This window comes from Diplodia corticola (genome assembly GCF_001883845.1).
Source record: "Diplodia corticola strain CBS 112549 chromosome Unknown scaffold1, whole genome shotgun sequence".
NCBI lineage: Eukaryota > Fungi > Ascomycota > Dothideomycetes > Botryosphaeriales > Botryosphaeriaceae > Diplodia > Diplodia corticola.
This window is the reverse complement of record NW_017971480.1, coordinates 1,720,294-1,741,800: the sequence shown is the minus strand read 5'-3', so window position 1 is coordinate 1,741,800 and position 21,507 is coordinate 1,720,294. Positions and strand designations below refer to the sequence as shown.

At 59.9% G+C, this 21,507-nt stretch overlaps 9 protein-coding genes across 9 annotated transcripts; 5 read left to right on the top strand and 4 right to left on the bottom strand.

Annotated features, from left to right (window-relative positions):
• Nucleotides 1–199: 199 nt before the first annotated feature.
• Nucleotides 200–1,326, top strand: BKCO1_1000548 (oxoglutarate iron-dependent oxygenase; the record flags this gene model as incomplete). Its single annotated transcript, XM_020269957.1, has 3 exons — nt 200–364; nt 429–593; nt 655–1,326. The coding sequence occupies 3 exons, from the start codon at nt 200–202 to the stop codon at nt 1,324–1,326; spliced, it is 1,002 nt and encodes a 333-aa protein (XP_020135497.1).
• A 400-nt stretch (nt 1,327–1,726) lies between these two features.
• On the top strand, nt 1,727–4,257 carry BKCO1_1000547 (alcohol dehydrogenase; the record flags this gene model as incomplete). Its single annotated transcript, XM_020269956.1, has 8 exons — nt 1,727–1,778; nt 1,834–2,947; nt 3,012–3,158; nt 3,223–3,320; nt 3,380–3,468; nt 3,525–3,530; nt 3,605–3,998; nt 4,055–4,257. 8 exons carry the CDS (start codon nt 1,727–1,729, stop codon nt 4,255–4,257), a joined length of 2,103 nt encoding a protein of 700 aa, XP_020135488.1.
• Nucleotides 4,258–4,622: 365 nt separating this feature from the next.
• BKCO1_1000546 (zinc finger protein yan) lies at nt 4,623–5,965 on the bottom strand (the record flags this gene model as incomplete). The annotated part of the gene is made up of 3 exons (XM_020269955.1): nt 4,623–4,652; nt 4,718–5,810; nt 5,865–5,965. The coding sequence occupies 3 exons, from the start codon at nt 5,963–5,965 to the stop codon at nt 4,623–4,625; spliced, it is 1,224 nt and encodes a 407-aa protein (XP_020135489.1).
• Nucleotides 5,966–6,283: 318 nt separating this feature from the next.
• On the top strand, nt 6,284–6,817 carry BKCO1_1000545 (transcription elongation factor s-ii protein; the record flags this gene model as incomplete). The annotated part of the gene is made up of 1 exon (XM_020269954.1): nt 6,284–6,817. One exon carries the CDS (start codon nt 6,284–6,286, stop codon nt 6,815–6,817), a length of 534 nt encoding a protein of 177 aa, XP_020135490.1.
• Nucleotides 6,818–7,255: 438 nt separating this feature from the next.
• Nucleotides 7,256–8,356, bottom strand: BKCO1_1000544 (thymine dioxygenase; the record flags this gene model as incomplete). The annotated part of the gene is made up of 3 exons (XM_020269953.1): nt 7,256–7,939; nt 7,993–8,145; nt 8,195–8,356. The coding sequence occupies 3 exons, from the start codon at nt 8,354–8,356 to the stop codon at nt 7,256–7,258; spliced, it is 999 nt and encodes a 332-aa protein (XP_020135491.1).
• Nucleotides 8,357–8,601: 245 nt separating this feature from the next.
• On the top strand, nt 8,602–9,536 carry BKCO1_1000543 (aldolase; the record flags this gene model as incomplete). The annotated part of the gene is made up of 2 exons (XM_020269952.1): nt 8,602–9,408; nt 9,462–9,536. The coding sequence occupies 2 exons, from the start codon at nt 8,602–8,604 to the stop codon at nt 9,534–9,536; spliced, it is 882 nt and encodes a 293-aa protein (XP_020135492.1).
• Nucleotides 9,537–10,187: 651 nt separating this feature from the next.
• BKCO1_1000542 (clavaminate synthase-like protein) lies at nt 10,188–11,824 on the top strand (the record flags this gene model as incomplete). Its single annotated transcript, XM_020269951.1, has 4 exons — nt 10,188–10,358; nt 10,454–10,627; nt 10,847–11,086; nt 11,387–11,824. The coding sequence occupies 4 exons, from the start codon at nt 10,188–10,190 to the stop codon at nt 11,822–11,824; spliced, it is 1,023 nt and encodes a 340-aa protein (XP_020135493.1).
• A 385-nt stretch (nt 11,825–12,209) lies between these two features.
• On the bottom strand, nt 12,210–13,875 carry BKCO1_1000541 (receptor-interacting serine-threonine kinase; the record flags this gene model as incomplete). The annotated part of the gene is made up of 3 exons (XM_020269950.1): nt 12,210–13,357; nt 13,415–13,593; nt 13,820–13,875. The coding sequence occupies 3 exons, from the start codon at nt 13,873–13,875 to the stop codon at nt 12,210–12,212; spliced, it is 1,383 nt and encodes a 460-aa protein (XP_020135494.1).
• Nucleotides 13,876–15,292: 1,417 nt separating this feature from the next.
• Nucleotides 15,293–19,950, bottom strand: BKCO1_1000540 (atp-dependent bile acid permease; the record flags this gene model as incomplete). The annotated part of the gene is made up of 4 exons (XM_020269949.1): nt 15,293–18,854; nt 18,904–19,266; nt 19,324–19,619; nt 19,675–19,950. The coding sequence occupies 4 exons, from the start codon at nt 19,948–19,950 to the stop codon at nt 15,293–15,295; spliced, it is 4,497 nt and encodes a 1,498-aa protein (XP_020135495.1).
• Between the last annotated feature and the right edge of the window lie 1,557 nt (nt 19,951–21,507).

Sequence of the window (21,507 nt, the reverse complement as noted above, 5' to 3'; positions counted from 1 at the left end):
CTTTCTTGAGTGTAGTAGGCTTTTTCTGGATGATGACTCGCGACGCACGGTCAGACGCTGATGCTGACAGCCCCAACCATAACAGGGAATCCGGGGCCTGAGTATCACGACTTAATACGCAGAGGTACATATTGGATATCTTGTCGGCATCAGTTGAAGCAACACAGCACGAAAAGCAAAGAAGACAGAGAGAGAGACAATGCCTGCCTCCGTAGCTCTTGACGCTTCCAGATTCACCACCGGCTCCGCCGAGGAGCGGGCAGCCTATGCGAGGGACTTACTCGTCCAACTCGGTGGCAATGGCTACGTGCGGTTGAAAAACCATGGCATTCCCTCCGAGATGGTCGAGAGCTGTTTTCAAACGGTGGGTCTTTGAGCTGGCCCCCGCCCTGTACGTTGCGATGCTGATTCCCTCTCTCTTCGGATAGAGCAAGGCCTTCTTCGACCTCCCGCTCGAGGAGAAAGCCAAAACTCTAAATCCCCCAGGCCCCAGTCCGCAGCGGGGTTGGAGCACTCTCGGAGCAGAGAAGACATCAACCCTGTACGGAAAGCTGATGGGCCACGACGTCCCCGATGACCTGAAAGACGCAAGAGTAGGCCACCGCATGCACTTGACCACAAAGCACCCCGAACTAACGGCCTTGCCCCTCTCAGGAGCACTTCGACTTCGGCGCCCCCGATGACACCCTCTTCCCTAGCCGCTGGCCGTCGGCCACCACCCTCCCCGGCTTCCAGCCCTTCCTTTACGACTTCTTCCACCGGTGCGAGAAAGTCAGCCACGACATCCTGCACGCGCTCGAGCTGGCGCTAGACCTGCCCACCGGCTCCTTCCGCGACCAGTGCCTGCCCAACGCCAGCGAGTTCCGGCTGAACCACTACCCGGCGATCGCGGCCAACGACCTCAACAGCGGCAAGGTCGAGCGCATCTGGCCGCACTTCGACCTCGGCGTCATCACCCTCCTCTTCACCGACACGGTCGGCGGCCTCGAGTTCCAGGACCGCGAGAAGCCGGACGAGTTCGTGCTGGTCGATCCGGCCGAGAAGACGGAGATGGTGGTGAACATCTCCGAGACGCTGCAGCGTTGGACGGCTGGCGCGCTGCCTGCAGGGCTGCACCGTGTCACTTCGCCCAAGGCGGTGGCGGCCCTGAACGAGGAGGATGCGGTTGTGCCCGAGAGGTATTCGATAGCGTACTTTTGCAAGGCGGCGAGAGATGCGCGCGTCTGTCCTTTGCAGCCGTTCCGAGCTCCGGATGCTGTTTTGGGGGAGGCGGACACGATGACGGCGTTGGAGTATCAGCAGAAGCGCCTCCTGACCGCGTACTAAAATTTACTAAGCATTTGCATGTCGGCTGGGCCTGTTATGTTTTGCCCGAGCCAAGAGTGGTCGTTTCTGGAGGAAGTTATTTTCATTACTACTGAACCATTTGCTCCAAAATAAAAGTCAGCGAAACACATGAGCAAAGAAACAAATCATCTCAGCAGAACTGGTGGAAGCCCAATTGGGCGCTCAGACCAAAACGTGAATGATGATGATAGCCGACGTGATGAGAGATGTCGTTTCCCCACCCTAATTTTCGTGATGTAAGCACATTGACATGCATGTCATCATCCACAGCCGACCCGGATATTTATCCATTCCAACTCATATACCGGGTCCAGTCTTCCACCAAACTTTCAATCTCTCTGACTACCTCGCCTCTCAAATCAACCTCGGATAACTCACCATGACGGAACAAGAGGAATACCGCATCCACACCCTCGGCTTCATCGGCTGCGGTAAACAAGCGCTCCTACCATAGAAAAAAAAAAGAAACTAATGACAAAACACCAGGCAAACTCGGCAGTGCCCTCCTCCAAGGCCTGCTCCTCAACCCCCCGCCCCCTCACCTCCAGCACATCCACATCACCGTCCGCACGCCCTCCACCGCCGCCCGCATCGAGTCCACGCTCCTCTCCCCCGCCGCCGCCGCACCCATCCCCACCACCATCACAAACAGCGTCGACGACAACAACTCGCTGATCGCCACCTGCCTCGCCTCCTCCGCCGTCATCCTCGCCTGCAAGCCCACCCAGCACGCCGCCATCCTCAGCACCCCCGGCCTCGCCGCCGCCCTAGCCGGCAAACCGCTCATCTCCCTCCTCGGCGGCGTCACCGAGCAGCAGCTAGCCGCGAGCCTCGCCTCGTCATCATCCCCGCCATCAACCCAATCCCCATCCCCGTCCCCGTCTCCCACCCCCAACAACACCGCCGCCGTCATCATCCGCGCCATGCCCAACGCCGCCGCCGCCGTGCGCCGCAGCACGACGCTGCTCGCGTCATCCGAACCAATCTTCCCCGCCGTCCGCGCCCTCTTCGCCACCCTCGGCACCGCGCACGTCGTCGTCGCGCCCGCGCTCGAGGCCGCCGCCGTCGTCGCCGCGTCCGGCCCTGCCTTCTTCGCGCGCGTGCTGGGCGCCGCCGCGGGGGCGCTGGGCGACGTCTTGCCTGGTGGTGGTGGGAAGCTCGCTGCTGCGGCGGAGGAGGACGAGCTGGAAAGGGAACGATTGGCGGTGCGGTTGGCGGCGGGGGCGATGGGAGGGGCGGCGGCGTTGGTGGAGGACGGCGGGTGGGCGCCGGAGGAGGTGGTGGGACGGGTGGCGTCGACGGGGGGGTCGACGGAGAGGGGGTTGGCGGTTTTGGAGGGGTGGGGGGTGGAGCGGGCGGTGGGGGAGTGCGTGAGGGTTACGTTGGAGGCGGCGAGGGAATTGGGGGGGAAGGGGGGTGCAGCTGGTGATGTGAAGGACGAGGGGGTGGTGGGAGCTGCTGCCGTGCCTGCGGATGGGATGATGGATGCGGTGGTGTTGGAGGGGGAGGGGCGGGTGGCGGTGAAGCGGAGGCCGGTGCCGGGTGTGGAGGGGCCGGGGGAGGTGTTGGTCAAGGTTGAGTTTAGTGGGCTGTGTGGCAGGTATGTGGGCCGGATCGAGACGTACTGCGAGGCGTTTACTGACTCTCTCCCTCTTCGGCTGCAGCGACCTTCATCTGTACAGGGGGACGGAGGACTGCGGCACGGATTTTATCCTGGGACATGAGTTCACCGGTCGCGTCGTGGATGCAGGAAAGGATGTGAAAAAGTTCGCCGTGGGTGACCGCGTCGTGGCGGCTTTTACAACGAGCTGGTATCGTCCCTCCCTTTTACTCTTGGCTGTGGCCGGGTTCTGACAAGAATTGCCATGGTCATAGCGGACAATGCTTCTACTGCAAAGCAGACTTGTCATCCAGGTGCACTTCCTGCATGGTCTTCGGAACTCCCAAACTCGGAGGCGCCCAGTCTCAATACGGTATCAAAGGCCCAAGGAAACGAAAGGTTAAACAAACCGAAACTGATAGATACCGCCAGTTCGGGTTCCCTTTGCGGACACAACCTTGACCAAAGCACCTGCGAACATCCACCCGCGAAACCTGATCCTGATGGCGGATATTTTCCCCGTAAGTCCTCTCCCTCTCCACCACGAACACACCGAGGCTAACTCACCACCGTACAGACCGGAGTAAGCCAACGCCAAACCTCCAGCCCCTTTTCCCCCACCACCCACCAAGCAGCCTTTCACTAACGCACCCCCAGTTCTTCGCCGCCCGCAACGCCTTCTCCCGCCTCCCCGCGCACCGCGCCCGCACCAGCACCGTCGCCGTCATCGGCTGCGGGCCCGTCGGGCTCTGCGCCCTCGCCGCCACCACCTCGACCCACGCGCCCGCGCACCTCCTCGCCATCGACGCGGTGCCGTCCCGTCTGCAAAACGCGGCGTCGCTCGGCGCCGAAGCCTTCAACTACTCGACGCAGCGCGGCGACCTCGACGCCCGCATCGCGCACCTGACCCAAGGCCGCGGGGTCGACGTCGTGCTGGAGCTGGTGGGCGCCAAGCCGGCGTTGGGCATGGCGTTTGAGATTGTGAGGCCCGGCGGCGTGATTAGCTCCGTGGGCGTGCATAGTACCGAGTTTCCGTTCACGGCGACGCAGGGTGAGTGCTCTTCCATGTTTGACTGGAGAGGAAAGAGGAGCTGATGTGTGATACAGCGTACGATAAAAATGTCACGCTGCATATGGGGAGGTGTCCCGTCGCCAGCGTTTTTCCGGAGGCGCTGGAGTGTCTGGAGAAGGTGCAAGACAAGCTGGGGTTCTTGACGGAGACGGTTGTGCCGCTGTCGCAGGCGGTCGAGTACTATGAGGTTTTCAATAGGATGGAGGTGCAAAAGGTCATCTTTGATGCAGAGAAGTAGCCGGGGGTACTATGTATATTCTGAACGATTGGTTCGTTGTCGCGATTGATGGGAGCTGCTCACCTCACCCGCTACACAATGCTATGTGCGGAATATTTTGAAGGCAAAGTAGAGAAATACAGGCAAATTACGCTGTTCAATGTTTCATGTCATTGTCACCCTTTAATCAGTGCATCTTTTTCTCGTTCTTTTTTCAAGATGATAGAAGCCCAGTTTAATCTGCACGATAAACTACCGATCAACGTAATAGATCCAACTGCGGCTGGCACGGAATACTCTACGAGGGGCGCCTTCCAGCTCTATCTCTCAAGCAGCAGTCACCTTTCCCTCGGGCAAACCCCATCATCAGACAAACACACATAGCATCATCCATTCTTCCTCCCCGGAACATCAGGCTACAGATATCACACAGTGTCAGCAAACACATCCCGCAAGCAAACCGACCCACCCACCCACTCACCTTGAAGAACTTCTGCCTATTCGCCACCTTCTCCGTCGCCCACCGCTGCGCCGCCCGCGCCACCGCCTCCCGCTTCATCATCTTCTTCTCCACCGCCACCAGCGCCCTCCTCTGCTGCTCCGGCACGCCCACCAGCCCCATCTCCCCCCTCACCGCAACCCGGCGATCCCTACTACTGCTCGCCGTTTGCTGCTGCTGCGGCCGAGCATCCGCGTCCTCTTCCCCCTCCGCTTCTCCACCCTCCGCAATCGCCAGCCTAGTGCGGCGCTTCGCGGCCTGGGCCCGCGCCCCCACGAGGCCGTGCCGGCCGTGCACGACGCCGCTCTCGGCGTGGTGGCGGGACCCGACGATGGCGCCGGACGGGAGACGCATCTCGGTGTCGGAGACGCTGACGGGTGCGCCGCCGGCGGCGCCCGCCGCTCCGCCTTCACGATCATCATCGTTTTCGTCGTCCTCGTCCCCGTCATCCTCGTCGTCGAACTCCCAGAAGTCCAGCAGCCCGCCCTCGACGTCTTCGTCCAGGTTGATCATGCAGTGCCCCTTGTCGCGCATGTGGGTCTGGGCGGCGGCGGCGGAGGCGAAGGCGGCGGCGCAGTAGAGGCATTCGTGGTGGCGGTGCACGAGGGCGGCGAGGTAGAGGAGGAAGGTGTCGAGGTCGATGAGCTGGGCGGGGGAGGGGACAAAGAGGCCGTGGGCGGTGGACATGTGGGCGAGGTTGGCGGCGGGGGTGGGGGAGGGCGAGGGGCAGAAGAGGCAGGTCGTTGGGCTGAGGTCTACGGGTGGGGATTCTGATTCTGATTCTTCGTCTTCGTCTTCATCGTCGAAGTCGGAGGAGATGGAGGGGGAGTGGCAGGGGCGGGGAGCATCGCGGTCTGGGTCGATCACTTCTGTGCCTGAGTCGGATGATGGGGATGGGAATGGAGGTTGCTTGTCTCTCGGGCGGTGCTTCTGGTTGGTGGGGCCGGTGGAGATTTTGCCGTTTGCATGTTTGTTCTTGGGGAAGACTGGGGCTGTGGTGGGCTGGACGTTTGATTCAAACTGCTGCTGGGTTATGGGCGGCAGTGAGGCTATCCGGCGTTGAATGTTGTATTGACTGGTGCCAGGCTTAGTAATGCTCAAGCAGCCAGGTGCTGCGGGTGCAACTCACTGCCATGGGTCTCGCACGTGAGCACGTTGCTGGATTTGGCCATCGTCGAAGGCGGTGGAGCAGGTGTTGCAGGCGAAGGCGGATGCGGGCGTGGAAGCCATGGTGAGGTGCGGACAGGCAGCAGCAGCAGCAATTGCGGGGCAGGCTTGGACGCACCAAAGAGACGAATGGCGCGGCGCGGGCTTGCGGCGCGGGCCGGTGTGACTGCAGTGTCAGCATTGTTGCAGGGGTGGATGCATGTCAGCATCGTGGGACATGTCAGCAGCCGTCACCCATGTCAGCGTCCTCTGTGCGTCCTCTGTCAGCCACCATCTTCAACAGACAGCAGTAGCACGTGATGGAGTATGCATCCCAACTACCATCCTCGCGCGAGCCGTTCTTGCGCTCCCCAGAATTGCGTCCCAACTCACTCAAACATCATGGCTGATACTACTTCGCGCTACGACGTCCTCCGCTCCGTCGCCCAAAAATTCTCCGACGCCTTCGTCTCGGGCTCTCTCCCCCCGCCTGAGCTTCTGGCAGAATATTTCGTCGCCAAAGACGCCCGAATCATCGAGCATGGTCCGGAATGGGCCCAGAAGCGTCTCCCCTTCGTCGGGACCCTCTTCCGCGGTCGTCGTAGTAGCAACACGGCCATCGACAGCAGCACCACCTGCGACGACTACTTCGACCTCTTGGGCGCCAAATTGGCCCTCCATGCGCACGAAAAGACCCTACCGGCAGAAAACGCATACGTTGTCGACACAAACGCTCGCCACTCCCCCGACCAAGGAGCTGGTGCTGTGTTGGTCAAGTGCCACGCTGCCCTGTCTAGCGTGCAAACCAAGCGTACTTGGGAGGAGCATTTTGTATTTGTCCTGAGTGGTTTTGACGGCGATGGAAAGATTGGCCAATTGGAAATCTGGGCCGATAATTTGAATGCGTGGCAGGCTGTGGGCGGAGAGGAGCTGTGAATGTTACATAAATAGATTATGAAAGAGCCTGTGAAGATCTCATGTATTTCTTATCGATTGGTGTCATGGCAGGGGTCGCAGCTTGAACCGCTCGCACTCTGTTCGCCTATAATTAGTAGAAGAGGGCCGTGCCCCGATCCTCCTCTGTTTAAACGCCACGATACTTAGCATGGTGTCAAGGCCCTTGGCCCCCCTTTGGTGCCCCCTCCAGCGCCATTCACGAATTTACGATGCTTATCACAGTGTCAACGTTGTTACAGACACCTTAATTCGAAGATAAGGCGTGTCTACGCCTATTCACTATCTAAAATACATAAAGATTACTTGCTTTTGCCTGCAAACCAGCGGGGTAAAAGAAGATTAATCAAGTCAAGCGTTTGGGCTTGCTAGATGGATCAAGCGGGGTGAAAGTGCCCGCTTGCAACGCGCACCAGCAATCTATTGTGGTTGCGTCGTCACGACCCTCACATGGTTGTACTCGCCAGCCGTGATGTCAGGGTACTTTGTTCCAGTCTTCATGAACTGGGGGAAAGGATACAGCGAAACATCCCTGTTCGGCTTCCCGAAAAAGACAATCGAGTACCGCGACGGGATTACTGCATCCTCGGAGCCATCCTCTCCAGCCTTGCGCAGGGCCGCCGGCACGGAGACGCGGTGAATGGTAGAGCGCAGGCGGTCGTTCGTCCAGCGCTGCATCGAGTCGCCAATGTTGATGATCATGGCCGGGCTGGCGGCCTTGATCGGGTAGAAGGTGCCGGGCTGGTCGTGCGCCTCAACCTCGAGGCCGCCGACCGAGTCCTGGAAGAGCAGCGTCAGGCTGCCGAAGTCGGTGTGCTCGGATGCCCGGGTGCGCTGCGTTGCGTCGGGCGTCAGGATGTCCTTGACTTTGACCTCTGGGTAGTGCAGCAGCCGGAACTCGTTGACACGGTCCGTGTGCATCCGGTCGAAGTGTGTTGCGGGGAGTCCCAGCCCCAGCGCCAGTGCCGAAAGCAGCCGCTCCTCGAAATCGTGCATCGTGTTGAACATGGCTTCCATGAATTCTCGGAATCCCGGGATCGCCTCGGTGGCAGCCCAGTTGGTGGGGTTGGGAGTGTCATTCGGCGCTCCCTGGTCCCATGACTCCTATTGATGGGTTAGTATAGTTTCAATCAGCATGGTCGGGCTGCGTCGCTCACCTTTGTTTCGATGTACTTGGCCATGTTTCTGTCCGCTCGGGTCAGGCTGGACAGGTTTTCCTGGCCTACGAAACTGTAGCCGCGTGGTGCTATTCCCCGAGGATGCTTCGACAACATCTTAGTCTCGTGGGGGAGCGCGAAGAACTTGCGGCTCTACAGGAGTTTGTTAGTGCAATGATTCCACTGGAATGAAGCCACTGACATATTCAAAGCACTCCTTGATTGTTTCTTCGGGCACCTCATGGTTGATGATTGAGGCAAAGCCAAAGGTTTCGAAGCTCTTGACCAACTCGGCGGCAAACCTCTCGCGGCGAGCCGGGTCACCGCTGGTTACGTCAGCGTAGTCGAGTTGAGGGAAGTCCATGTTTGTTCCTTTGGCTGGTGAGACCTGGCGTTTTTTGGCGCCAAGCTTAAATCTATATGTCTCTGATGGGGGAGTCAGACACGCGTTGGGTTGGCGGGTTGTCAGCAAGTGTTGCTGACTCCTGGCGTGTTTTCAGCAGGACGAGTATTCTGATTGGTCGTAACTCAATCTACCCATTGCAGCAACACCAAGTCCATCACTGCACCACACTCACTGCTATTCGATTTTTGCATACTCCTCAAATCATGGGATCCATCACGAACGACAACGAGGCCACGTTGGTGGTGGCCAAACAGCATGTCGAGGGGATGGAGCCCACCCCACTCGAAGCCATGTCGCACGGCCCACTCGCTCTAACAGGAATCCCCTCCTTCAATAGCCTGGAGAAGAAGCGCAAATGGCAGCTCGAACACATGGCTGGAGCCTTTCGGGTCTTCGCCCGCCACGGCTTCACCGAAGGTATGTCGGGCCACATCAGCGTGCGTGACCCCATCGTCACCGACGCCTTCTGGATCAATCCTCTGGGCGTGCACTACGGCCTGCTCCGGGCGTCCGATATGATCCTGCTGGACATGAAGACGGGGAAAGTGTTGGTCGAGGGCAGCAGCGGCCGTCCGGCCAACGCAACAGGCTTCCTCATCCATCGCGCCGTCCACCAGGCGCGCCCGGACGTCCACGCCGTGTGCCACACCCACTCGCCCCACGGTCGCGCCTGGTCGGCATTTGCCCGTCCGCTCGAGATGCTCAACCAAGACATTTGCAATATTTTCGGCGCCCAGGCAGTATATGCCGAGTATGGCGGCCTGGCACTCGATGGGAGCGAGGGAGAACGCATTGCCCATGCGCTTGGCCGCGCAAAGGCGTGTATTCTCATGAACCATGGCATGCTTACTGTGGGCGAGACGGTCGACGAGGCCGCCTATCTCTTCCGTCTGATGGAGACGAGCTGTCAGGTCCAGCTTCTTGCCGAGGCTGCGGCCGCGAATGGGCTGAAGAAAAGAATCATTTCTGACGAAGAGGCCGTCTACAACTTCAAGATGACGAGCGAAGCGGTAATAGAGCTAGTGAACGCTATTCGCGCGGATCCAGCTGACAGTGAAGCCAGAATAATTTGTACCGCGAGTTCCAGCCGGACTACGAGCTCGAGCTACACCTCAGCGGCAGGGAATTTTGCACCTGAGAGCGAAGGACTCGTTCTACCTAACTAGTCTGATGTTTTATCCGACTTCTATGTTTGCCATCAGAATACAAAGAATGAATACAATTGTTCAAGTGCGGACTGCGAGATCTGAGACAGTGATCGATGATTACATTTTTGCACGTGCACATTATCTAGAACACTCGTTGAGACAGCGAAATTCACCACTACTGACGTTACACTACAAGTCTGCAAGTATCAGACTAGAATCCAGCAGGCTCGCAAGGATCCCCAGACCTGCCAAGCCTGCTGACCTTGTTCTGCTCGGTCGGCGGCGGTCGTTGCGGCGAAGTCGGATAAGACCAGCCCACATCTGGCATTTTGTCAGCGGAGAGATGCAGCTAGTGCAACATACTTTGTGTCGATAGAGCCGATGTCAGCTAGGTAGATGCTGACGGCGGGAAGAGCGTGGGAGGATGCCCACAAACTGTGCGTTCCCATATCAGGAACCGCACAAACGCCATTCTGGCCCACTGTCGACACGCGAATCAATTCTCAAGCCAGCAAGGGATCAGAGAAAAACACAGCAAAGCCAACCGGCCCGAGATCGAACTGTGAACTCACTGCGCACACCGGTCTCCCTCTTCGAGAGAGCACACCCACGCCGCCACCGAGAAACACAAGCCCACAAATATGTCGACCACCATCAGATTGCTTGATGGGAAGGCGCTGGCTCCTAACGCCTCTGTTGCGGAGCAAGATGCTTTCTGCGAGGCACTCATCGAGGGGTTCAGTAAGCAGGGCATGGTGAAACTGATCAACCATGGGATCCCGGACGAAGACATCGACGGTATTTTCCAGTGGGTAAGTTGGCGAACATCACCAAAAGCCATGACTAGAATGGACTTTTGTCGCACGCACCTGCTACTATGCTGACATGGTGTTGCATGTGCGAACAGAACCGGAAGTTCTTTCAACTGCCCGATCACGTCAAGCGCAGCGTGGCGCATCCCCCCCGCGCCAACCCGAACCGGGGCTGGGTGTGCGCCGGCCAAGAGAGATCGGACAACATCACAGACTTTGAAAAGGGCGTCAAGCAGAGGGCGAACAAAGATGGCGTCTTTGATCTCAAGGTAAGTCAGCCATCAGTAGTGATGAGTACGATGGGGCAGCGGCACTCCCAGTACATCTTACCCCTGTTCTCACTTGACAACCTTCCATCGTGTGAACCTCGGCGGCATCATCGGAACACTCCCTCAGCCTTCTCGTATCACCCCTGTGAACCTAGCCTCATCTCTCTGAGCGAGGCTAACCATTACTCCGCCCTTTCCCCGGGCGGATACCTGAAACAGGAATCCTTCGATACGGGCGCCATCGACGATCCGCTCTACGCCAACAAATGGCCCGCAGAATCGGACATCCCGGGCTTCCGGGCACACATGGAAAAATTCTACGACATGTGCCAAGACGTGCACATTGGCATCCTGCGGGCGCTCGAGCGCGGCTTCCGGGGCCGCGGCGTCAAGGTCGACCTCGTCGAACGGTGTCGCGAAAACGTCAGCGAGATGCGCTTGAACTACTATCCTCCAATCGTAAGCTAAACAGCCCCCCCGAACCCTAAGCACAGACACAGACAGGGAGGAGATGTACATATGCCTTGCATGAAACCCCCCCTCCCCACACGAACACCCAGCGTTGCCAACCCCGACCCCACCCCGGCCGGCCCGGCGCCAAGATGATACCCGACGCCGCATCCGCAGCCCTCCCCCAATTCATCCCTCATCCCCGAAACACCTTAATCCGACATCACCACCATCACTACCATCGATCCCCTCCCCTCAAGACCATCCATTCCATCAAACCACCCACTAACCCCATCCCCCCCCAAACAGGACATCCCCTCCCTCCGCACGGGTCGCATGTCGCGCATCAGCGAGCACACCGACTTCGGGACGGTGACGCTCCTCTTCCAAGACAGCGTCGGCGGGCTGGAAGTCGAGTCGCAAAGCGCGCCGGGGACGTATTTCCCCGTGGAAGCGAGCTCGGCGAGCGAGATCCTGGTCAACATTGGCGACTCGCTGCAGCGGCTGACCAACGACGTGCTGACGTCGGTCAGCCACCGGGTGACGGTGCCGGTCAGCGAGCGCGACCGCGAGGCCGGGGTGCTGGCGCCGCGGTACAGCGTCGCGTATTTCGCGAAAGTGGCGCGCGGAGAGAGCTTGAAGCCCATCGAGGTGTTTGTCGATGAGGAGCGGGGGTGTCCGGCGAAGTATCCGGACCTCACGGCGTGGGAGTGGAATCAGATCAAGTTGCAGAAGATTTATGGGTGAGAGGTGTTTTTTGAGGGGGGAGAGTTGTTTGGCTGGAAAAGTGGTTCGCACTCTCGTTGCTCTTCATTGTCTTTCATTGGTCTTGTCTATGTTTTGAGAGGAGACTCCGTGTGCCGAAGGCGTCTCCTGTCCGCGAATCTGTCTGTTCTTTGAAGCACGTCCGGATGCGATGCTATGCTTGCTGTATGTACAATGCATATGAAGCCAGAGCCATGGGGGAAGAAGAAGAAGCAGAATAACAACAACAACAACCAAAGAAGAAGCAACAACAACAGAACAGCCAAAACACTGAGAAAACACCCCTTCCCCCAAAGCAAACCCACTCCAACGCATAGCCAGCCAAACGCCACGCATGCCCATGAATTTTCTCCAAGCAGAATGACATTCAGAACCCGCCCTCCTCCACACCCCCCAGCAACACCGCCAACACCCCCTCCCCGCCCTCCATCTCCGCCGCGCGGTGCACCGCCGTCCACCCGCTCTCGTCGCACGCGTTCACGTCCGCCCCGAACTCCAACAGCAGCCGCACCATACCCTCGTCGGCGTTCTGCGCCGCCACGTGCAGCGGCGTCGAGCCCCTGCTGTCCTTCTCGTTGACGTTGGCGCCGGCTTGGTTCAGCAGCAGGCGGACCGACTTCTCGTGGCCGCGCTCCGTGGCGATGTGTAGGGCTGTGGTCCATTTTTGCGGGGTGCCGGCCTTGGTTGCGGCAAGGGTGGTTGTGTGGGGGTTTTTGATTGAGGATCGGCGGGTTGTGGGGCGGGATGCGAGCGGGGGTTGGGGTTGGCGGTCTTGGTGGTGGGGTGGGGTGATGGTTTGATTGTGTGGGTGGTGGTGGGAGTGGTGGCACACTTGGCTGTTCTGGTGGCTGTGCTGGTGTTGTTGGTGCTGGTGTAGCGGTTGTGGCGGCAGCGGCGGCGGAGCTGGTTGGTGGTGATCTAGGTTCATCTGTGTCTGTGATAGCGATATGAAGCCGTTGGTGTCGTCGTCGAAGTCAATGGGCGAGACGGGCCGCCAGTCTTGGATGCGGCGGCTCGTGTCCAAGAGCGACTGCGTGTCGACGACGTCGTTGACGGCGCCGCAGGAGACGCAAAACGAGCAGCCGCCGCCTGACACGCTGTTCCGGTAGCTCTTGCTGCTTGCGTTGTCTACCGACACGGGCGTAGGCGGTTTGGTGGTGCTGGCGGGCATGCTGAAGTCAAAGTCTGTGGCTCGGGAAGACGGAAAGGTATTGTCGATGCTCATGCGGGACATGGGCGGACTTCGCACCGACGAATTGTGCAGGTCGGAGTGGCGCATTGGGGTCGCCGAGGAGAGGGCTGCCATTCCCGGGTCGGGGATTTCACCGGTGCAGTCGACTCGGCTCTCTTCGTCCAAGTCAGAAACGTGTCGTTCTGGAGACTGGTGGTGCTCCTGGTGGTGCTCCTGGTGGTGCTCCTGGTCCTGGTGCTGCTGCTGCTGCTGCTGCTGCTGCTCTCTCTGCTGCTCCTCTTCCTGCTCGCGTTCCTGCTGCTGGGCCAGACGGACTCTCTTCCCTGTAGGACATTCAAATCAGATGGTGCTCGGACGGCGCAGCAGCAGTCAGCACTCACTGTGGTTTCTCTGTGCAATGCGGTTCTGTAGACGGCGGCGCTGGACAGGGGTGGTAGCATTCGCCAATTCCTCTTCCAGTTCAGCCGTATCGTCACCAGCAGGACGAGTGGTGCAACGGGACTTGGACAGTTGGACGGAAACGGTCATGGTTGATGAGGGAGCATAGCCCTCAGTCAGACTATAAGCAGCATCAGGGTGCTCGGGGCGGGGACCACCCTATGGACCATTTTCTGGCCAGGCTGTCAGCATATTCTGCGACATTTGGTCGGGCTGCTGCGACGTCATGACGCGAGGGCGGTCTCAGGGGCGAAATATGAGCCAATCAAAATGCTCGATAGTGTGTTGGTGCTGGCGGCGGTTGGCTGCCCCGCAAGCGTCGACTTCCGGATTGGGGTAACGCGTACCGGCTATCTGGGGGACCCTGCACTCCTACAGATGGAGATACGGAGTCAAGTATCATGGACCGCAGCTGGAAATGTCGGGTGATGGAGAGGAAGATCATGTGTTGGCGGGGGATGAAACGGAAGAGACCCCCCTCATTTGATTCGCGCTCATGTCTGGGATGAACAGCGGGGGAGCGTGATGTCCTTGGCCATCCTCACAGGGGCATGCGGCAATGGGCCGGTAGTGCTGATGATGGGCGTGAGAAGCTGGCAACGAACGCGAGTCCAAGGCGCCAATCCCTGCTCTGCAGGGCTAGCGCTCGTAATCGTTCATTGGCACCCATGCTTGTGTGCGAGTTGGGACTGCTAGTCGGCTCGTCCGACCTCGCGGGAAGCGGGCGGGGAGTGGGCGGGGAGTGGGCGGGGAGGCGTGATGACGGGCAGAGGAGGCTTACTCTGCACGCCGGTGGGATCAGGAAGGTTGCGGCGGCGTGATGTGATGTCCAGGCTGGCACCTGGCGACAGTAAGCCAGGGGCGGTGGTGATGAATCGCTGTCATCAAGCTCAGAGTCGAGTCGAGACCGGCAGCCGTTGCAGCCCCCACGGCGCCACGGCCAGAACCGAACCGCCGATAGTGTCGTGTCCGGGCGCTGCGTGTGGTGCGATTGCTGCAGGCCCGGCGGGCATGAATCCATCGAGATCCGGGTCACAGGGCCCTGGCAGGGACGCGAGCTCCCATTCGCGCGAGCGGACGTCGATCCCGCTGGTGTGGCCGCCGTGTGTGTCGCCTTGGTTGGCTTATCGCACCTGCCTGTTGCGGACCCCGGCTAGCCAGCCACAATCCTCCGCTTCGTCGCGCCGACCATGCCCTGCTCGCCTGCGAGCAACAGCCCCACCGCCGTCATCTTCCAAACACCATCGCCTACCTAGGCTCGCCAACTTCCGTGCGACGCCTGCAAACACAACGTCTTGCACCAAGAGGCCCTGCCTGCGTCGAGCCATCGCTTGTCATCTACCCGGCTCGCTGCACTCCACGGGCTATCACACCGCCGCTGCCACCCCGATCGAACTGATTCACGACACCCTGGAGAGTCAGCCCGACGGACGCCTGATGCTGATAGCAATGTGCTTTGTGACTCGAGCTGAGATTCAGAACTACAAGGCCACGCAAAAAAGGGGTTTACTAAAATCTCACACCAGAGCTCCGTCTTATGCCATCTTCCGCAATGACGTCGCCGCCCCAAGCCACGTCTACAAGCTTGGTAGATCCCCTGTACAACAAACACGTCTAGTATGTAGCTGTGCGACGGCGCCATGCACGAAACGAAACCACCACCCGCCTTGATTAGGGGGCGGACCGGGGACTGCGCCGGCCTTGCAGCACGACGAGCAGCAGCAGCACTGCTCGGGCAATGCCACCATTTCCATCCTCCTCTCTGCCCAACCGAGCCCGCCAGCCAGCCAGCCAGAGAGCCAGCCAGCCAACCAATCCACCTACCTACCCGGTCCCAAAACCGCCCTCTCAATCCCCTCCCGCTCTCCACTCGCCCCCACCATCTCGCAGAAGACGCCCCGTCCCCTCAGCAGCTCCGCCGGGCTGCCAAACTCGACCGCCCGCCCGTCGTCCATGACGAGCACCTTGTCGAAGTCCGCCACCGTGCTCAGCCGGTGCGCGATGACGAGCAGCGTGCAGCCGCCAAAGTCCTCGCGGATGCTGCGCTGGATGCGCGCGTCCGTCGCCATGTCGACGGCCGACGTGGCCTCGTCGAGCACCATCAGCCGCGGCTGCCGCACCACGGCGCGCGCGAGGCAGAGGAGCTGGCGCTGGCCCTGCGAGAGGTTGAGGCCGCCGCGCGCGATGGGCGTGCCAAGCGTGCGGAAGATATTGACGTTGGCCGCGCCGGCGCCATCCGCACCACCCCGGGCCTGCTCCTCCACGGCGTCCGACTCGAGCAGGTGCACGCGCCGCAGCGCGTCCAGCAGCGCCGCGTCGCCGTGCTCGTCGAACGGGTCGAGGTTGGACCGCAGCGTGCCCGAGAACAGGACCGGGTCCTGCGGGATGATGGCCAGCCTGCTGCGCACGTCGTGCAGCCGGAGCCGCGAGATGTCCAGCCCGTCGATGAGGATGCGGCCGCCGTCGCGCGCCGCGAGGAAGCGGAAGAGGGCGAGCGTGAGCGACGACTTGCCGCTGCCCGTCCGCCCGACCACGCCGATGCGTTGGCGGGACTCGGCCGTGAAGGAGAGGCCCTTGAGCACGAGGGGGAGGTCGGGCGCGTAGCTGGCCGAGAGGTTCTGCACTTGGAGACGCCCGGCCGTGGGCCAATCGCGCGGGGCGGGAGATCCCGAGAGGTCCTCGGTTTTAAGTTTAGTGTATTCGATGACGCGCTCAGCCGAGTTCATATCGAGCTCGAAGCCCGTGTACCGCCCGATGGTCTGGATGGCGATGTTGGAGTATTCCAAGGCAAAGCCGAGCGTGAAGCCCGCAAGCGACGCGCTGATGCCGTCAAGCAGGATCACCGTCACAGCCACCAAGAACGTGAAGATGCTGCCAAACAGGCCGTGCCGGAAGGCCATCCAGCGCGTCGCCAAGAGCAGGTTCCAGGTACTCTTGCCGTAATCGTCGATTCGACCAAACATGCGTTCGGCATAATCGTCCGCTTTTCCAAAGCTCCGGATCGTTGCCAGGCCCGCGAGAGCGGATCCCAGCAACTCAAAAATAGGCGACTTGGCGTTGCTCTCGAGCCGCTTGATGTCTCTGGCGCCTTCGAGGTAGATGTTCGTGTAGTACAAGCTTACCAAGGCAAACAGGACAATGGGCAGAATCATGTACCCAGACACGAACAGCGCGGCGCCGATGATGGTCATGATGGTCAGGATGCCGTGGAAAGACCAGTTGAAGTCACCGCCGAGACGCGAGTCGACCAGGGCGAAGTCGCCCACGAAGCGATTCAAGATGCGACCCACCGGAACCGTGTCCAGCCATCGTGGAGGTGCATGGAGGACCGTGTACGTGATGGACTCGAATAGGGCATGCGACGCGCGAATCGCAGCGCGCATCACCGTCAACGTCTTGATTGCGATTGTGAGGGCAGCGAACGTTGAGATGCCAAGGTACACGCCAAGATAGAACTTGAGATCGTCATCCGGCTTCTTGTCAGGCGCGCTCGAGTTCGTCTGCTGGGTCCAATACTTGATCCAATACGAACGACCGAGGATGCTGAGTGCCGAAAGCACGTACAGCCCGATGGTGAGTGTCCAGTACGACACCCCACCAGACGCCCCCATGTAGCCCTTGTACACGTCCAGCTTGACCCTGCCTTTCTCACGAACTTCGTCCTCGACGAACTTCTTCGGCGGGGCTTTCGTGCCTTCGAGTTCAACGTTTTCCAGGTCCTCTGAGTCTTCAGAGATGTCGGTGTCGAAGTGTTGAACCAAGGGCCGATGATGTGTGGCAGTTTTCACGAAGCCATCGCCGTCAAGCTCAACGATGTAGCTCGCGAGAGCTGAGACAAGCCCGATGTGGTGAGTGACGAGTATCCTTGTTCTTGCCTCCACCAGCTCGCCGTGGAGAGCATTGACCAGAATATGCTTGCCCACGTGGGTATCCACCGCGCTGAAGATGTCATCAAGCACCAGGGTGCCCGCCCTCGAGTACAGAGCTCGAGCCAAGGTAACGCGCCACCGTTGACCACCGCTGAGGTTGATTCCGCTGGCACCGATCTCGGTCTCTTCTCCGTCAGGGAGGACCTCGAGGTCCTTTGTCAAGGCGCAGGCATCGAGCACTTTCCGATACCTGGACGCCACGAACGGCAGTCCGAACAATACGTTGTCTTTCAACGACGCATTCTCGATCCACGGAATCTGCGAAACGAAGGCGACCGAGGACGGGATGATCCAGTTGCTCAGTGTGGCGAGGTTGTCGCGACGGTCGAGAGAAGATGCAGAGCGGGGGGCGCGAACAGTGCCCTTGACCACGTCTGCTTCACCCAGTATGGCAGCCAGCAAAAGGCTCTTTCCGGAACCCGTCTTGCCATGGATGACGCTGAGCTCGTTGTTGGGAAACTGGAGGTTCAGATCGCGTAGCGTGAAGGCGGAGGAGTCGATGGACTCTGAAGGCCATCTGACCGAGGCATTCGTGAAAGTGACTTCGTCTCCGGTCTTGGCGTCGCCTCGTTCGTTCTGCTGGTCCAGATGTTGCTGAATCCTGGTGATGCTGACCTTGGCGTCGATCAACTCGGTGATGGTGGTGGGGACCACGCTCAGCGTCCACTCCAGACTGGTGAAGACGGAGAGGGCGGTGAAGGCGACCGAGGCAGTGACAGAGCCGTTGAGCCAGGCGTAGGTGCCCAAGGCGGCGGCACCAAGGAGAATGGGCATGGAAAGCCAGGTAAAAGTCATAAAGGTTCCCCATTTGAACAGGCGCCACTGGGCACCGAGCTCGCGCTTGCGGGTCTCCATTATGACGCTTTGCCACTGAGACTCGATGGCTGAGAACTTGATCTGGCGGATGCCGTGCAGGGCTTCAGTCACGACGTGCGTCTTTTCGTCACGTACCATCATGACGGCCTCGGCTGCATTGGAGTATCCGCGGGTAGCGACCTGGTTGAGGGGCTGGAAAAGGATGGGCACAGACAGGCCGACGACGGTGCTGATCCAGCCGATGAGATTGACGAGGAAGCAGGCGGCGATGAGGATTTTCAACAAGCTCCCGGGAATGAGGACATTGTAGCCGGCGAAGTCAGAGACACGCTGCACGTCAACACCCAACAGGTTGATGGCGCCTTGGGCGGCGGGGCTGGGTTCTTCTTCGTCGGCTTCGTCATCGGCCTCGGCAGCATCACGCTCTTCCTTGGTCATCAACGTCTCCATCTCGAGGGCCTCTTCGTCGACGTCGCCGATGCCCGAGTCTGCGTCCTCGCTGTTCGGCTTCTTGGCGGCGACGTCCGTGTTCTTCACCGTCCTGATGTCCTTCAGGCGCATGGACTTGGAGAAGATGAGGGCCGACAGCTGAGAGCGGATGGGAGTAGCCAGCATGGCGAAGTTGACCCATTCGATCCTAGGCACGGTCAGCATGGGTTGGCAGAGAGCATGGAGGGTCTGCGCACCATGATTCGCAGAAGAGGTGTGTGATCTTCAGGACAATCAAGGCCACAGCCCAGAGCCAAAGGTCGCGGTGGTCGATGGGCTCGGTGCCCTTGCGCTCGAGCAGCTTGAGCAACTGAAACAAGCAGAACTGAGGGCCGACCAGCAGAAAGCTTTCGACGACGGTCAATGCCCACTGGACGATGAAATTTTGGCGATGGTCGGCGATGACGAGGCGCCACAGCGGCGTGGATGGACTGCGGTGAAAGCGGGCGTGCAGATGGCGGGCGCGGGTTTCGCTGTCCAGCGACGGCAGGTCGGCATATTCAAGCGTGCCTTGGGCGCGGGCACGGTCCAAAAGAGGACGGGCCCAGGAGAAGGTGTACCTGCAGAGCAGTGAGCGAGTGGTTGGTGATGAAAAGGGCTAGCGGGCGGGAGCTTACTTGGAGAGGGCAGAGACGGCGTTCTGGGCGTCGACGGGGGCGCCGGTTGGCTCGCTTAGGGCCTGCTGCCGGGGCACCGACACGCCGCCCACGGCTGCAGTCGCGCCCGCAACGAACTCGGCTGCACTCACCGCACGGAATGCCAGCGACGCGTCGGCCGCGGCGAAGTAGTGGGTGAATGCGACTCCGACGAGCAGCGCGATGCAGGATCCCGCCAGCAGCACCCCCAGCCTGAAGCGCCGCAGCGACGACGACTTCTCGCGCACGAATCGCAGCGCCTGGAATGCGACAAGGGCCTGCCCAATCTGCGTCAGCATACGACCTCGTAACCACCGCCTGTGCGTGTCTCACCCATCCCGCGAGCAGCATGAAGCTCTCCATCGACCGCGCGTCCAGAGACGCGAATGCGGAGGCGACCACGGCGCAAATGGCTCCCGCCGCCGCAAACAATCTGGCCGTGCGCGCCGCCAGCGGGGTGTCGTCCACGACATCCTCGGCCCCATCGCCATCCTCATCCACCGCCAGGCTGGCGTACGCCTGGTGGGACTGCCCTCTCTGCCGCAGGCTGAAAAATGTACATGCTGCCGGAACAGTCAAGCATGCTGCCGTGATGGTCGTCGATGCCATCTCCAATAATGTCGAGAAGAAATAAAAGAGTTGTCGAAAATGGTCTTCAGCAACACACCCACGCCGGCCTGTTGTTCGTTGCCTTCGAGTGTGGTGTGCTGTCGTTTTCGCCGGCCAGCGGGGTGCCCATGTCATCAGACTGCCGCGACCCAGGTCAGCCGCTGACACGCCCTTGTCGCCCGCCAATGCACCCTGTCAGCTTACCGCTATGCCTATTCGGTCAACCTAACCATTTGAAGTATCTGTAAAACACTGCTCCAGAGAGCCGGGTGGACCATTATTGCACCTGGTTTTGGATCGTCGCCATACCGCTTCGCCCACACTGACCGGAAAACATGCATTTCCAAGACCTTGCTGCATCCCCTGCCCTTGACTTGTTGAGCACTTCTGATTTGGAACAGATCCGAGCATGGAACTCGCGAGAGACGAAACCACTGGGCCTCTGCGTCCACGACATCCTCCATGCCCAGGCTCTGCTCACTCCGGACCGCCTGGCTCTCTGCTCGTGGGACGGAGAGATGAGTTACGGCGAGCTTGACCGTGCTACAACCCGCCTGGGCCATTACCTCGTGCACAAGTACGGCGTCCAGGTCGAGGACGTCGTGGCATTCACATTCGAGAAGTCCATCTGCGCCGTCGTAGCCATGATCGCCGTCATGAAGGCCGGTGGACTTCTCATGCCCCTCGACCCCCGCATGCCCCAGCGCACTTGGCGTGAGAGGATGCGCGATTTCGGTGCAAAACTGGCTGTGAGCTCGCCGGCATTGGCGAGCCGCATCCACGCCGAGTACTCCAATCGGCTGCTGGTCGTTGACCATTCTCTTCTGGAATCCATTCCCGAATATTCTCAGCACGAGGCCTGCTCCGATGTGCGCCCGGAAAATGGCCTCCTCTTGACATTCACATCCGGGAGCACTGGCAAGCCCAAAGGAATCGTCCAGGAGCACGATGCCTTTGGTACGAGTTGCCGCGACCATGGAGCCGCAATGCTCATTACCTCTGAATCACGCACCTACCAGTTCTCCGGCTACAGCTTTGACACCAGCCTGAGCGATACATTCTGTACCTTTTTGGTTGGCGGATGTGTATGCCTACCTTCGGATAACGACCGGCTCAATAACCTGGCCGGATCCATTACCGCCCTCAAGGCCAACGTAGCTTGTCTGACGCCCAGCGCCGCAGACTCGCTGTTTCCCGAAGACGTCCCAACTCTCAAAGTTCTCTCGTTAGGGGGCGAGGCTCTTAGCGAGCGGTTGGTTGAGCGATGGGCTCCTGCAGTGAAATTGCTGAACATCTACGGCATCACTGAATGTGTGAGTTGTGCTCGGCTGCCTTCAAGCTCAAATACTAACCAAGGACCAGATTGTGTGGTGCACGTCCACAGACCCTATAACAGTAGGAGCTAATCCCAGTAACATCGGCCGTGCTGTGTGCGGCCGTACCTGGATTGTCGATGCCTCCGACCACACAAAGCTGGCTCCTGTCGGTGCTGTAGGAGAGTTGCTCGTCGAAGGCCCCAACATGGCCCGCCATTACTTTCAGAACCCTGAAGCTACA